This window comes from Oscarella lobularis, chromosome 7 (genome assembly GCF_947507565.1).
Source record: "Oscarella lobularis chromosome 7, ooOscLobu1.1, whole genome shotgun sequence".
NCBI lineage: Eukaryota > Metazoa > Porifera > Homoscleromorpha > Homosclerophorida > Oscarellidae > Oscarella > Oscarella lobularis.
In genome coordinates, this window is record NC_089181.1 from 1,776,424 (window position 1) to 1,790,014 (window position 13,591).

At 48.1% G+C, this 13,591-nt stretch overlaps 6 protein-coding genes across 6 annotated transcripts; 2 read left to right on the forward strand and 4 right to left on the reverse strand.

Annotated features, from left to right (window-relative positions):
- Positions 1-24: 24 nt before the first annotated feature.
- Positions 25-3,104, reverse strand: LOC136188892 (atlastin-1-like). The gene is made up of 16 exons (XM_065976697.1): positions 2,970-3,104; positions 2,709-2,911; positions 2,499-2,657; positions 2,342-2,443; positions 2,238-2,288; positions 2,113-2,184; positions 1,966-2,055; positions 1,778-1,910; positions 1,594-1,721; positions 1,490-1,540; positions 1,355-1,429; positions 1,119-1,307; positions 993-1,064; positions 724-930; positions 217-675; positions 25-165 (listed from the first exon to the last, which is right to left on the reverse strand). Exons 1-16 carry the CDS (start codon positions 3,055-3,057, stop codon positions 112-114), a joined length of 2,133 nt encoding a protein of 710 aa, XP_065832769.1. The 5' UTR covers positions 3,058-3,104; the 3' UTR covers positions 25-111.
- A 114-nt stretch (positions 3,105-3,218) lies between these two features.
- LOC136189653 (selenoprotein N-like) lies at positions 3,219-5,694 on the reverse strand. Its single transcript, XM_065977674.1, has 11 exons — positions 5,370-5,694; positions 5,191-5,316; positions 4,781-5,115; positions 4,571-4,722; positions 4,422-4,511; positions 4,151-4,371; positions 3,991-4,096; positions 3,842-3,945; positions 3,723-3,790; positions 3,556-3,663; positions 3,219-3,494 (listed from the first exon to the last, which is right to left on the reverse strand). Exons 1-11 carry the CDS (start codon positions 5,625-5,627, stop codon positions 3,404-3,406), a joined length of 1,659 nt encoding a protein of 552 aa, XP_065833746.1. The 5' UTR covers positions 5,628-5,694; the 3' UTR covers positions 3,219-3,403.
- A 36-nt stretch (positions 5,695-5,730) lies between these two features.
- On the forward strand, positions 5,731-7,182 carry LOC136188693 (zinc finger protein-like 1 homolog). The gene is made up of 7 exons (XM_065976462.1): positions 5,731-5,844; positions 5,895-6,006; positions 6,058-6,146; positions 6,209-6,313; positions 6,367-6,421; positions 6,471-6,837; positions 6,889-7,182. The coding sequence occupies exons 1-7, from the start codon at positions 5,743-5,745 to the stop codon at positions 7,094-7,096; spliced, it is 1,038 nt and encodes a 345-aa protein (XP_065832534.1). The 5' UTR covers positions 5,731-5,742; the 3' UTR covers positions 7,097-7,182.
- On the reverse strand, positions 7,097-8,024 carry LOC136188694 (translin-associated protein X-like). Its single transcript, XM_065976463.1, has one exon. It carries the CDS (start codon positions 7,946-7,948, stop codon positions 7,127-7,129), a length of 822 nt encoding a protein of 273 aa, XP_065832535.1. The 5' UTR covers positions 7,949-8,024; the 3' UTR covers positions 7,097-7,126.
- LOC136188692 (aprataxin and PNK-like factor) lies at positions 7,975-9,779 on the forward strand. Its single transcript, XM_065976461.1, has 6 exons — positions 7,975-8,196; positions 8,371-8,442; positions 8,493-8,923; positions 8,984-9,159; positions 9,215-9,253; positions 9,309-9,779. Exons 1-6 carry the CDS (start codon positions 8,107-8,109, stop codon positions 9,566-9,568), a joined length of 1,068 nt encoding a protein of 355 aa, XP_065832533.1. The 5' UTR covers positions 7,975-8,106; the 3' UTR covers positions 9,569-9,779.
- LOC136188679 (kinesin-like protein KIF6) lies at positions 9,270-13,517 on the reverse strand. Its single transcript, XM_065976442.1, has 24 exons — positions 13,434-13,517; positions 13,275-13,384; positions 13,137-13,211; positions 13,041-13,083; positions 12,869-12,973; positions 12,692-12,801; positions 12,554-12,636; positions 12,461-12,507; positions 12,284-12,402; positions 12,069-12,236; positions 11,949-12,012; positions 11,802-11,888; positions 11,643-11,746; positions 11,485-11,590; positions 11,388-11,431; positions 11,231-11,337; positions 10,914-11,177; positions 10,710-10,862; positions 10,608-10,658; positions 10,470-10,548; positions 10,256-10,415; positions 10,030-10,205; positions 9,895-9,977; positions 9,270-9,835 (listed from the first exon to the last, which is right to left on the reverse strand). Exons 1-24 carry the CDS (start codon positions 13,494-13,496, stop codon positions 9,819-9,821), a joined length of 2,418 nt encoding a protein of 805 aa, XP_065832514.1. The 5' UTR covers positions 13,497-13,517; the 3' UTR covers positions 9,270-9,818.
- Positions 13,518-13,591: the final 74 nt, after the last annotated feature.

A 13,591-nucleotide genomic window follows, 5' to 3' on the forward strand; every position in this document is an offset into this window, starting at 1 on the left:
TTTGAGACGACACACGTGACTTCGACGAATCCAAAACTAATCTAATTCCCAAGCACGCAGGACAGCCTTACACAAATTACAGAGTGGGCGTTGATTCTGAAAAGTTGCAAGCTACTCTGTCTTTTCCTTTCTGTTTTCATTTCTCCAAAGCCTCCCCGGATTTACCTAGAAAAGTTACGTTTAATTAATTGATCAATTATTAAAGTACAAACTCACTTTTCGAGCCCAACGTGGTTTGGCCCAATTGACGAAACCAGAACTCAGCGAACCGGCAGCGCCTGCAAAAGCAACAACACTGGCTCCAACTTCTATGGCACCCACTGCTGCAACTGCCACTGGACCAGCAGCAATAAGAGCTCCTCCTACAACAGCTAATGCCGCTATTTCTTTGTAATTGAAAGGCCGATCGAGTTTGTTTTCTTCTAGTTGATTTTTGAGAGCATCTTCAACGTCATCTTTGAAATCCTCCAAGTACTTTTGTCTAAAGTCCTGGCCTCCTTGCATCGGCATGAAGGCTTCAAAATCAGCAAGCAGCCGTTTTTGGACATCGTGATGTTTTCCTTTCAGTGCCTCTTCTTTAACGTAGCCGTTCTCCTTTCTGTATCCAGCCATATCCTCTTTGTACTTCTTCAAGAGTCTTTCACTCTCTTTAGAAATGCGTTCCTTTACCTCTTCCTAAAGTGTTACTTACTAACTCAGGCATCCAATACGCCGCAAAAATACCTCTGTTCTGAAGGCATGGTGAGTAAGTTCGCCCTCTCTTTTATTCATGGCATTCGTAAACTTTCCTTCGTATTCTTCAATAAGACGTTGTCCGCCTTTATGTGACTTCTTGTCATCAAACGCTTTCTTAGCGGCATTTCTAGCTTCCTCTCCAATCCTCTTGACTTCTTCTTTAGGCAAAAAAGCTCTGTCTTTGCTGTAGTCCAACTGAAAATAACCAGGCTTGTAGTTGCTGTATGCAGTAGGAAACAAGTCCACGTAGAACTTACTAGACACAGTCCTTGCTCAAGGATGTTCATTGCCACGTCAAATGCTTCCTGGTTGTCAATACGAGCAGTTGCCTGACAAGAATTGAGTATAATATGAGAGGGAAAGGTAGCAATAAAACGCCTCACTTCTATCAGGTCATTTTGAGACTGATATCCTTTGTTTGCTTCTTCGATGCGTTCTTCAAGGAGTTTTTGATACTCCTCTGCCCAAGCCTTCTGACAGGATTTTGGTTTCTTTTTGAAAAAAAGCAATGCTGCTTCTTTCAGTTGATCGTGTTGTTCTCTCAAGTCCGGATTGTACAACTCGGGATCAATCTACAGAATACTCAAATATACTAGAATTTGTAGAACAGAAAAAGTACCAAAGTTTTCATCTTTTTGTCATACTTAGAAAAAGCCGCATCAAGTGCCATTTGGTGCTGTAATTGTGCAGTAGCCTATACAATTAGCAGTAAGACAAGAACGCTCGAATGAAACACAGAGACAAACGCACTGACCGAAACAAAAGAAACCAGATCGTCGCTGGTTTGAAAGCATTTCACGGCAATCTGTAATGACGCGTTAGGGAAAGAATGATTGTGAATGTATATCGGTGTGTGACTTTGAATTTCTCATAAAGTTCTTGTGCCGTCATTAATTTTCCTCCATCTTCACAGCAAGGAATGCTATAAGGAGCCAGCGAAGTTTCTGCTATTTTTTCAAGAACTTTGACAAAATCGTCCTCCGCCTCTATAACAATGCACTAATGCAAACTTATTAATCAATTGATTTCTCAAGATTCTTACTTGCTATGTCAATGTCTGAAAATGATTCAGCTTCTACAACATGCCGTCCGGGATGTGGCACCAAACAACACTTAACGGACTTGAAGCAATGACTGACACTTGAGTGCATATTAGGAAACTTTTCTTTCACTTTCTATGAACATGTGCTTTAGTCAACAGAAATTGCAGGTCATTGACTTCTCTCATACTTCTTTCCAGTACGTATTACCACCTTTGAAACCATATTCATAGCCTCTTTTGCCCGTGTTTTGCCAGTCTCGAATTAGAAACGTCAGTTTCTACACAGAGTACTCATATTGAGAAGACATACAACAATGCATCTATTGATTGTAAACCGGAAATAGTTTCTCATTTTCTTCTTCTTCTTCTCCTCCTTGATAAAGACTCGCTCCGTACTCCGTGAAAGCCTGCATTCTCAACTCACAAATCTCAATCTCTAGCCTAAATCAGCGTCACGTACGTGAAGATTTTCGGCGTCCGTTTCGTCAAACTGATTTCCAATATTCACAATCTACACGCGTTTTCGAGTAACCAAAAAGTAAATTAACTGCATGAAATCTTTGCCTGCCACGAAGACACAAACGACGACAAGCAGAATATTTTCGAACTGACGGCCTTCGATGCACCATCAAAAAGCCCTTGACTGTCCATGAGCAAGACAGCCAACTAGAAACAGAAAATGTATTCAAGTAAACAGCAAAGAGTCGTATTTTTTTCTTACTCTCCTATTTCCGCTTTTCTCAATGAACAGTGGCCGACTCCATATTCTCACCCCCTTTGTAACCGAGTCGACGTTGCTCTCAGATACAAAAAATTCGCCTCGCCGGAATGGTTCGCTCCAGCAGTTTTCCAACCACTCATTATCCAACTCATTGTATCTCTGCAAAAGTACGTTCTCGTTGGATCATCCCCGAACTGCACTAGACCTTACGCTATAACAAAGATAGCGAAGAAAGACGTTGAGTAGAAAGGACTTTCCACGTCGAAACGCTCCGGCAATGCTTATAACGGCTATTTCTGCATTTCCCACGGCCTTCACAATCTGTTCAAAGTTCTTCTCGTTCAATATCAGCTCTCCTTGATCGTTTATCTCGACAATCTCGCACGGGGAGCCCGGCGTCTCGTTTTCGAGATCTGGGGCACACGGAGAATGGGCGTGCATTCTAATTAGAGCGTCTCGGCCAAAACAAACCTTTAGCGTCCGGTAGACAGTCATAATCCGACAAGCTCTCGCTTGTCAGCTCAGCTTCGAAGTTGCTCACGTCACTCACGTCGTCCATGCAGCACTGTAGCTCGCCAGGGTAGCTCGCTTAGCTCGCTATCTATGGTTTGCGTGCGCTATCAGGAAGTCGCCCCCCCCCCCCCCCCCCCCCCCCCCCCCAGGGAGACTCCCATTTACCGCCAGTAATCTAATTCACACTGACGCAGCGAGACAAATCTCTGTTGCTTTCCAACCCTTTAGAATCAAATGCTTCCAACCATTCGGTTGAAGGAAGCACCGTCATTACAAGAAGTCGGTCTGCAAGTGTATCACGTGCAAAAGTTAAAAAAAAAGATCTGCTGGGGCAAGCAGATTTTAGTTACCAAGCAATTCATCTATAGTAAAGTACATTGGCCGGACTTGACTTAGCTTTCAGCCTTGTTTGACTGCAAGCCATTCCATTTCTCTAATCCACCTTCCAAAAACGTCATGTAGCTGGCAACAGTAGGGTCCGAGCTTCAAAAAAGAAAAACAGAATCAATTTTATTGCAGAATCAACACAACTGCATTAGCATACTAAACATTAGACAAGCCAATGGCTTCAGCTTCATCAAGAAGTTCGTTTGCATTTACACGGTTCATGACCTGTCCATCGGGCGACAAAGCCATCGATTCCACTGGAAATCTATAGAGAAAAAGAAAACGCTCTGCTCCGGAGAGTCACATCTTCCTAGAGGCACGCACTTGTACGCATCCAGCGCCATCTTCGCCAGTCGAGCCAATTCAGGATCTGATTCATTCGCTGACGCTTTCTACATCAGTCCTATGAATTGTTCTCTATAAATAAGCAAATTCTAGTGTACCTCCAAGTCGATCACCAAAGCCCAACAGCTCACGTAGGACTCTTTCAGCAAATCAATAACGGACGGACTCTCGAGTGCCCCCTCTCGAAGAGACCGTCCTGAACCTGAAAACGTATGAATAAAAATATCCCAAACGAATACTAAGTAACCTCAGCATGATTGGTCGTCAAGTGCACCCCAAAGTAAGATGAGATGCACTAATTTGTTGTCGGCTTTGGCAGAAGCGAATGCCTCCTTAAAAGGCAAGTACGGAATCTTGAGAAGACAAACATGAAAAGTCAATCAGAGATGAGAGGAGCCCGTTCTTACCTTTTTGAATGGGAAGAAATGATGTTCCAATCGATTGTGTGCTTCCTGCAGAGAAATTTCGTTTGTCCACTTCCGACTGCCCGCGTCCCCTGCTTCTTCTTCTTCGTCTCCTCCTCCTCTCGTCATTCTCATTCGCTTGAAGTAGTCTTCGTTCGTCTCTTCAGGTTTCATAGGCAAACGAGAAGGCTGAATCGATTCAAGTCGCATTTCAGCCATGAATCCTAAACAAGGAACAGTTCTAATCATTATAGAGAGAACTCGCCTGTTGTACCAATATCGACTTCATTGTTTCCTTGAAACGATCCGTCTGGATCATCGGCCGTTCCGGGAGTATTAGCCGGCCCAGTCATCCACTCCATGTCTTGTAGCAGTCAAACACACGTGAACGAGTGAAAGAGGACAACGCGTAAGAGAACTCACCGACATTGAGAGACTTGTTGGATGGTACAAACATATGAAAGTAGTCCACGTGACTGCCGTCCTTCTTCATGATCACTCGACCGAGAAACTGCGCCGGCGTAAACCAGAAGGGAAAGAGCGGCGGCTCATTCAACTGAAACTCGCAATGAGATCTAAATCAGAAAGATGACGTATTTTGAATAAGGCAAAAAATGACTTTTTTTAATTAACCGAAAAACGATATCGACGTAATCGTCATTTTCTGCTCGAATGACGCCAATTGTGCCCTGAGGCGGAAAACGCATATTGACGAAAGGACGCTTGTGAAACTGCGCCAAGAGCACGTGCAAAAGCACTTCGCGTCCCTGCGGATAGGGCGGGAAATACTTGACGCTGCCCAGTTGACTATCGAACAAGGACGGCTTAGGCACGACGACGTAGACTTCGCCAACGCCAGCGCCGCGATAGGGAAGAAACGTTTGAAAATTGGGCGCATTGTAGGCGCGAATTCGCACATTCGGCTTTTTCCACATGTGCAATCCGGCCAAATTTTTGCTCTCCTCCACCTTAGGGGGGGCGGGGAAAGGGGAGGGCAACAACATTGTTTTTTTTCGCGACTTTCTTGGCTTTATTTGTCTCACGTCGCTCGAAAAGAAAACGCCGTCTTCGGCTTTTTTCATCGTCTTCACGTCGAGAGGCGAGAAGTAGGCCTCGATTTCCAGTACTTCCTTGTTGGGATCGATCGTTTCTTCGTACTCGAACGTAACCTTTTTGGAGACAATGGCTGTATAGGAAATGAAATTCGACGAATTATTCTCACGTTTCCCGATAGACGATCTGCAAGCGTTGCGAATTCGAGCCGATCGATGAAACCGTCTCGATTCAGATCGTAGGCGAAGAAGAGCATGTCGGCGCCTCCCGGTACTGTCTCGTCGGGCTCGCGAACCAGCCGATAGCCGGCGTAGCGAAGCGCTACGGCGAGAAGAGCGACTAGAATGGCGAACGGCGCCGTCGATCGCAAGAATCGGCACCGGGCGCCGGTTTTCTTGCTCGTCGACTCGTTCGCCTCCTTCGCCATTGCGCCGAAAGAAGAGGCGGTGCGAAACCAGACGATTTATGAACGCACTATTCGAAGAAACAGTTTAGCGTACGCTCGCGCGAATTCGTCGCGTTGATATCTCGCCACTAGAGCAATGGGTTTATGTAAGTGTCCCAAGAAAAAGGTGACGAATCTATTCTGCTTCGAGCACAAAGTGAACGTCTGCGAACACTGTCTCGTAACGGATCACGAACGAGTGAGCCGTACGAACCCCTGCGATCGATATCGACGTTCGTTTTTCGACAGTGCTCGATCAAATCTTACTTGCAGTGGCTCCAGGACTGCGATTTTGTAAGCGACTGCCAACTGTGCGGCGGAACGCTCAAAGAGAATCCCGTTCTTCGATTGACGTGCCATGGCAAGTGAATACCGAGAAATTCTCCTGTTGTGACGTCAAATTCTTTTCAAGATCTTTTTCACGTGACCTGTTTGGATTCTTTCGCCAGGTCGTTGCCACTGAACACGGCTCCTGCAGGATATCAATGTCCTGCGTGTCAAGTCAGCACAATTCCTATTTTCTGACGCGTTATGTTTATTTTTCTTTTTGGTTGTTGATTCAGAGTGGAATCTTTCCTCCTGCTAATTTAGTGTCTCCCGTCGCCGACGGTGTGCGGAGGATATTGGCTGACTTTCGATGGGCAAAAGCTGGACTAGGACTTCCACTTGTAAGATTACATGGCTATATCATAACGTTAATTAAATGATTTCTTCTCTTCAGCTTGCCACTCAGCCGCCTCCACTAGACTTCACTACTGATCTCGATGATACGAATGGTACCGTAGCTTGTGGTGATTCTTATCACTTATCTGCTTTTCTCTGAAGATTCCTTAGATGTCACTGATCTCGACACCAGCGGACGAACTGCTGAAGACGCGGCAATCGAATTGGAACTCGCCATGGCCCAAGCGACGGCGAAACGAAAAAACGTGCGATCAGCGCCAACCCTGCAAATAGGCACCGACGAGCCGGACGCAGGTGCGACACCGTTCAGCCACGCTCATCCAACAGAAATCCTAACATCAAGAAAAGAGACGACGTCACTAACCGAACAGCAGACGTTCGACTCGGGAGGATATCGACATCCGGCTGCGACAATGACGTCAGGAACAGACTCGATTGTCCAAATCGATCCCGACGAAAACAAATACAAACGAAGAAGTCCGCTAGAGTTGCTGGGACGATGGCTTGGGTAAGGCGATAGCGTCACAAAACACGTGCCTTTGCTATATAGTGTCCTTAGACTTCAACTTGGTGGTAAACAGAAACGGAGAGTCGCCTCGTCGTCTGGGCCCAATTTTCGACGATGGATCGTTCTCCTTCTCCTATCCGTACTCGCCCTGGTCACGATTATTCTCATACTTCGACGAGCCAGTCTGCAATCGAGCGACGATCTCGACGATCTTTTAGACCCGATGAACAATCCCAACATCAAGGTGGGTCCAAACTAATAGAGAAAGAACAAACAGGTTTTTTTTATTCTATTCCTCATCGTTTGGCTGCATAAGCGAAAGAGGCCGTTCCGACCCGCGCACGACTACATTGTAACACGTCGTCTCCATTTTGCGCAGACTCGTCGCCATGACGTCCATCTTCTGTTCCATTTCCTTAGTCATCGACGCGCCGCCGTCTAACGTGCGCAACGCGTCGTAAATGGCGCGCACGAAATCGCACATGGCGCCGAGGTGCGCGAGCTCGCCGCATCCGACGGAATTGATGCACATGCGCATGCACTCGCCGGTCAAATCGGCAATACCTAATACATAATCCAAAGGCAATATATCTAATCTAAGCGCTCGATTTCGCTGCTTCGGCGGCGACGGCGACGACGATTCCACCGGTTCCGCCGCCGACGACGACGATTCGAATTCGAGAAATTTCGACGTCTCCTCGTAGCCAATCAGCGATTGCGATTTGCAATAGTGATAGAACGAGAGCGCTTCGACGAATTCCTGCACGCCCCACTTGTAGTGACGACGATAGCGATGCGTCGCGTCGTCGCTCGAGTCCGACGCGAGTTCGGCGGCGATTTTTTCGAGCATGCGTCGAGCGTCGGCCAATTTCGTTTCGGCTTCGACGAGAATTGGGACGCGATCGGCGGCGCCGACAATGCGATGGAGCAGGAATATGATTCGCTTGCTGCACGTCGTTAGATCGCGACTCGTTTTGACGAGACGCTCGGCGCGATCGTGTTTCGCGTCCAATTCCTTTTGGTATGTGCGGAACGTTGTCCGGACGACGGATTCGTCGATCGGCGTCGCGTCCCTGTCGCTCTGGCGTCGTTTGCGAGCGACGGAGGTCATTTTTTTCTTTAGCGCGCGCGCGCTCGCGTGTCATGCGCAGACGCTCTGAGTCGGCTCACTTTCGGCGACGCGAGAAATCGCGACGAAAATCGATTAGTGGGTTCGTATACGTCGCGCGACGAAATTTGTTTCGGGTTGTCGCGTCCTGATCGGTCCACATGGCGTGGAAATTCATCGCGGAAGACGGCGATCTCGAAGTAAACGTTCCCAACGGGCTGACCGTCATCGGACGGGGCTCTCTCCTTCAGGTACGACTCGTTGCGTCGCGCGCGCACGCTGCGAAATCTCGAATCCGATCGCTCGTCTCGAAAACGACGTCGCGATCAAACCGGCAATTTCGCGGGTTTTTCGAGACGAGTAAAGAGGGGGTCCCCCCTGCCTCCTTCATCTCGTTTTCGAAAAATTGTGACATTCCTAATTAGATTTCGGATAAGCACGTATCGCGACAACACGCCGAAATCGAAGTAGAAAACGGAAAATGTCGCATTCGTTCTGTGAGTCCGAAATTCACGGATAAATGAAATCGATTATTAATTTCGATTAGACTCACTCGAATCCGTGTTTCCACAAGCCGCGGGACGACACGTCGTTTCGCGCGTTGGAGCACAACGAGTGGAACGCGGTGCAGGACGGCGATTCTATTGCGCTCGCACCCAATCAACATCGGTTTAAATTGGTATGGAGCGAAGCGAAAGTTGCGGCTGAAACGACGGATAATAAGGACGACGACGGTGGAAAGCCGGAAGCGGTTGCGGTGGCCGAAGCGACAACGACCGATACTCAAACGAGCGAAAAACCTAAAGTGGAAGTAGAGAAATTAGCGAGCGGAGACGAGGGTTTACTACTGTCGTCGACGGTGTCGGAAACTGCGGCTCCAGCCGCTCAACCGCCTCCGGGCTATGCCGCCGATGAAGCGGCGACGGCTGACGACGATGCGAAACGGATGCCTTGTCAATACGGTGGAAGTTGTTATAAGTAAGAAGAAGTAATGGTGACGTCACCGGTAGTGATTCTTTTGTGTTTGTGTCCTCAAAGGAAGAATCCGATTCACTTTAAGGAGTATTGCCATCCAGGAGATGCCGACTATCCGCAGAACGACGTGAATCCGCCGCCGCCACCGCCACCGCCGACGGGCGTTCGATCGAAACCGCTGAAACAACAGCAGCAAAGACGAGCTCCCCCAAAGGCAAAAGCAGCACCGAGGAGAACGAGTAAGAAGACCGTGGAAGAGAGAGACACACACGTTTTGACTCTCTCTGTCTTTAGGCTCTGGAAGACCAATGAGAGAAGCTGCTGCGAAACGAGGTACAGTGCGCACTGTTCAGTTCTCCCATCACACTCACCTCGCCCTCTTTTCTAGTAAAAACCTCCGTTCTCGAGGCGGGAGACAGCGACGAGTTCAACTTCTCCGATGAAGCCGACTTCTCGGAGAGCAGCGAGAGCGAGGAGGAATTCGCTCCGGGCGGATCGGACGACGATTGGATGCCGGGCGGCGGCGACGACGACGACGAGGACGACTATCGGGACGAGGTGATCGACGAGGACGACGACGACGGCGAGTTCATTCCCGGACGCTCGAACTATCCTCGCAAGAGGACGCGAGGTGGGCGGCGGCGTTGACTCCTCCAAACGGCTGTGTGGACGGTTGCGGCCTTCTGTCTCTCTCTCTCTCTCAGTGTGTCTGTAATGTGTGTGTCTCTTGCGGACGAATTGTGTAATACTGCAGTAGAATAGGGACCCTTCGCTCTTAGACTTTCGGCTGTTTCTCTGTTATGCTAGTATCGTGCTGCGCCTCCCCCTTTATAAGTACATGAAGCTTGCCCTGACCTGACCCGATCGCTGCGTTTTATCCAAAAAAAGCGCTTTTTTCTCAATGTTTTCTTTGACCTTGACAATGGAGGGACGGCATTTGGAATATTTGAAAAAAAATCATCTGCGCACCGTACCTCGATCTAGAAGGCTTTGTCTTGCTTTGACGAAAGCGAGAATGTCGGCATCCGCTCGACTGTCGCCTGTCAGTTGAACGCTACTGCATTGCCCAAGCTGTACGATAAAAAAATGCGAGTATTTTCGGTATATACCTGGACGAAGATCTGGAATTCGGTCTTGAATCGTGCGTCTTCGTGTTTCGTTTCTCTTGTTTCCTGCTGAAGGATGACGTGCCATTCGTTGCTGAATTGTAAGGCATGGATGCCGTTGCCGCAATCTGGCCCTGGCTCGGCGTTACAGGGGGTGTTTTCCACGCCAATTTTACTGCCTAACACACAACTGTTAGCTCAAAGTGAACCAGCTCTTACTGAGAACTGCCTGTTGAACTGGAGTCGAAACTGCTGGAGGTAACGAGCCTTGCTCGGCCCACCAGATTTCAAAGTCCTTCTGCATCTTGACCTTTGATTTTTCAAGCAAATGCTGCAGATGTTCGATCTCCGTTTTCAGCGATCGTAGATTAGATACCAAAGTCTTAAATCTTAAAATTGTACGCCGTGAAAACATTCTTTTTTATTCAAGCAGTCGTGCATACCGAGCCTTTTCTCGTTCCAATTGACCTCTCAGCTCTTCCTCCCGGGGATCGACACTTTCTTGATTTTCTTCAGTAAGTCCTACAACGTAAGAAAAACAACCCTGCCGACTTCTACCGTAGATGCTGCTAATTTCGCACCTTGCACTGCGTGACTAACTCGAATCTGTTCTATTTGACTTTTAATAGAATCTAACAGAAACAAACGTCATTCTAAGAAGCAGTCCAGTGCGCCTCACTTACTCATCAATCCTCTGGATTTATTAACCTGCTCTCCTAACTGCTTCGCATCGCCATACCGCTGCCGAAGCGCCTGCTTATTTTCATCGATAGCCGCGTTATGCGCGTAGTCCCTTCTAAACGAATCAAACGCTTCCTGTCTCGCTTGAGACAGTTCTACGCGACACAAACGATAGCCGAAACGTCTCCCAGCCGTCTATTCCAAACCTGCTTGACTCAGCACTTCGTGATGTCTCGCCCTGTGGCGACCGCTCGACGTCGACGGCCTCGACTCGAGCGTCTTGGACGAAGTGCGTTCAAACGATCCGTTCGACGCGTCTCGAAGAATTTCGCTTGCATCGACCGGCCTGTCCGTTACTAATTCATTCGGATCGTAGCTCGGTTCGGGCACTTCCAATCCAGCCTTTTTCAACGACGCGCCGTAGGCGGCGTTGCGTCTCTTCTCCTTCTTCAGCATGCTTACTAATACGTCTAGAGCGAATCGGCGCTAAGGAAAGAGCGAGGAGAAGAGCGAGGTGTCCTACTGATTTCACTGTCTCTCTGTTGCATCAAAGCCTTTAGTTTCTTAATTTCCTCTTCGCTTGCCGACGAGACAACGACTCCACTACTAGTCTGCGATGCTGGTCGCGACCTAATAAACATTATCAAAAAGCAGGTCTGTCTGAGCTCACGAAGACCCACGGCGATGATGTTTCAGTCGCGACCGCTCGCTTCAGCACCAGTTGCTGTACATATGTAGTCAAAGATTATTATTATTATTATTAGTCTCGCGTTTTACTTTCAAAAGTCGAAAGCAGACGTGAACTTTTCGTAGATCAGCGCCAACAGCGAGCGTCGCTTCCGGATCGGAATCCCCGACGTAGTTTGTAACGAGTGACTGGCATCTGTAAGAGTTTCCCCCCACGTCATTGACGTAGCCAAAAAAATGCGACCTACTGCTGTTCTTCCTCTTCAGTCAAGGCTTCGGTCCGTTCTTCGCCCGTAGCCAATTCTAATTCCTCCCTCAGACGCTGGACCTGTCCTTTGAGACGATCGATCATCTGAATCCAATCAACGGCAATAACAGGGTGCGGTCGTCCAGCTGTGTACAATTACCAGTTGAGGGTCTTCCTCTTCGTTCAGCACCGCTTTGTTTTGCACTTTGGCAACTCTTTGGGCAAACCGACACGACGATATCGTTTCCTGTATTAGACGTATATTGACGTGGCGCCTATCAGTCGGACCCCCCGTTCGCCCACGCACGTCTACGTTTCTCTTTTCGACCGAACAAGTAGCAATCATAGTCGTCTTACAATTCCCACCGAGGCTTATATGTAAAAATCGATATTATGAAAAGGTTTGACTCTCTTCTTTTAAAAGTACCTGTCTCTGAGGACGAACGTCATCATAGAGTTTCTATAGGGAATGTGCTGACGACCCTTCTCGGAGAGAGCGAGAATGACCTGCTCCAAGCAGTGAAGTGACAGGTTGATGTATTTCGCCTCTGCCAGCAACGTGCCGCCGACTCCCGTCTTACTGACTCTCTCCGAACTGATCCCCAAAATATGATTTATCCTTAATTAATCAATGTGACTCACCCGGCTAGATCGACCAAATGGAGCTTCGCTTTCTTGAGAGTTGTGCTGCCTGAAGGTCGTACGGAAACGTGTACAGTAAAGATGCAGTGAGAACGAGTAGACGCTTGATTCATTGGAGTCTGCATGCAAGTGCCATAATATTAAAATAAAAAAATTAAGAAGACTGGGAATTTTCACCTCGGCTATCATTCGATTTGTGTCTCCAAGAAAAAGCAGGTTGAGAGCTAAGGAAAAGTAAATACGTTTCTCGTTAGACGGTGGACGTTTTACCTTCCTCCTCGTTGTTGGCCTGGTGAAAGGAGAGATTCTTCAAGTGAACAGTTCGTTCGGCGTCTTCCATTAGGTGCACTCGTCTAAAAAGGGAAACGGCTCTCCCAAAAGGCGACGCCTACGGCGGCACCAATTTACGGCAAATCTTCCAATTTCGACGTTTCGTGTTGGGGATGAAGCAAGTCGAAACCGCGTTCATTATAGATCTCGAGATAGGAAATTTGCACGGCGTACGTATCCTCAGGATGCTAAGAAAGCGAACATAAATCAATCAATCAAAAAAAACACAGGCCCTTCCATCTACCCATACTGTACCATCTGCTGATATTGAAAGATGTAAGACAAGGCTCGCGGTATGAGCCCTCGATCAGCATATTTCTCAGCCCCGCCAGTAATGGTAAACGTTTTACCCGACCCCGTCTATTAGAGCAAGAGAAAAAACAGAGTCGCATTTTTTTCTAATACGCGGTGTACATGTATTTCTCACCTGACCGTAGGCGAAGATCGTTCCGTTGTATCCAGCGAGAACGCTGCGAAAAGTGTACAATAGTCCCCGTCTTCTATTTCTTTCTCTTCGCTTTACTTTTCGACGACTTCCTTGGCGACGCCGTCGAAGACTTGATCCTGAGTCGTCTTGGCGTCGAAAACGCGATTGAATCTGTCGTACAGTAGGGACGTCTTCTAGGGCTCTTAGAGGGAAGGAACGGCGGATCCTACGTACGCGAAGCGATATATCTCCGGTTTGTTGTTGACGAAGCCGTCTGATTCCGATTTGGGGACGAGGAATTGGATTTGTGGTACGCCTTTGGCGTTTTCGCCGATTTCGTACATCTGCAGTTGCAACGTCGATCAGAGGCGTTTCGAATGCACTTGCGGTTACCCCTGTTTTGGCCTTCGTCGGTCGAACTCGGCAGAAAATCCGAATTGTTTGGTCTTCGGTCATTTTTTCGCGATTCAGGTTAGTATCTCGCGCGCGTTAGCACACGAGCCAGGACACGTGAACGCGGCAGCGGTCGTCAGACCGCAAAGAAAACAATT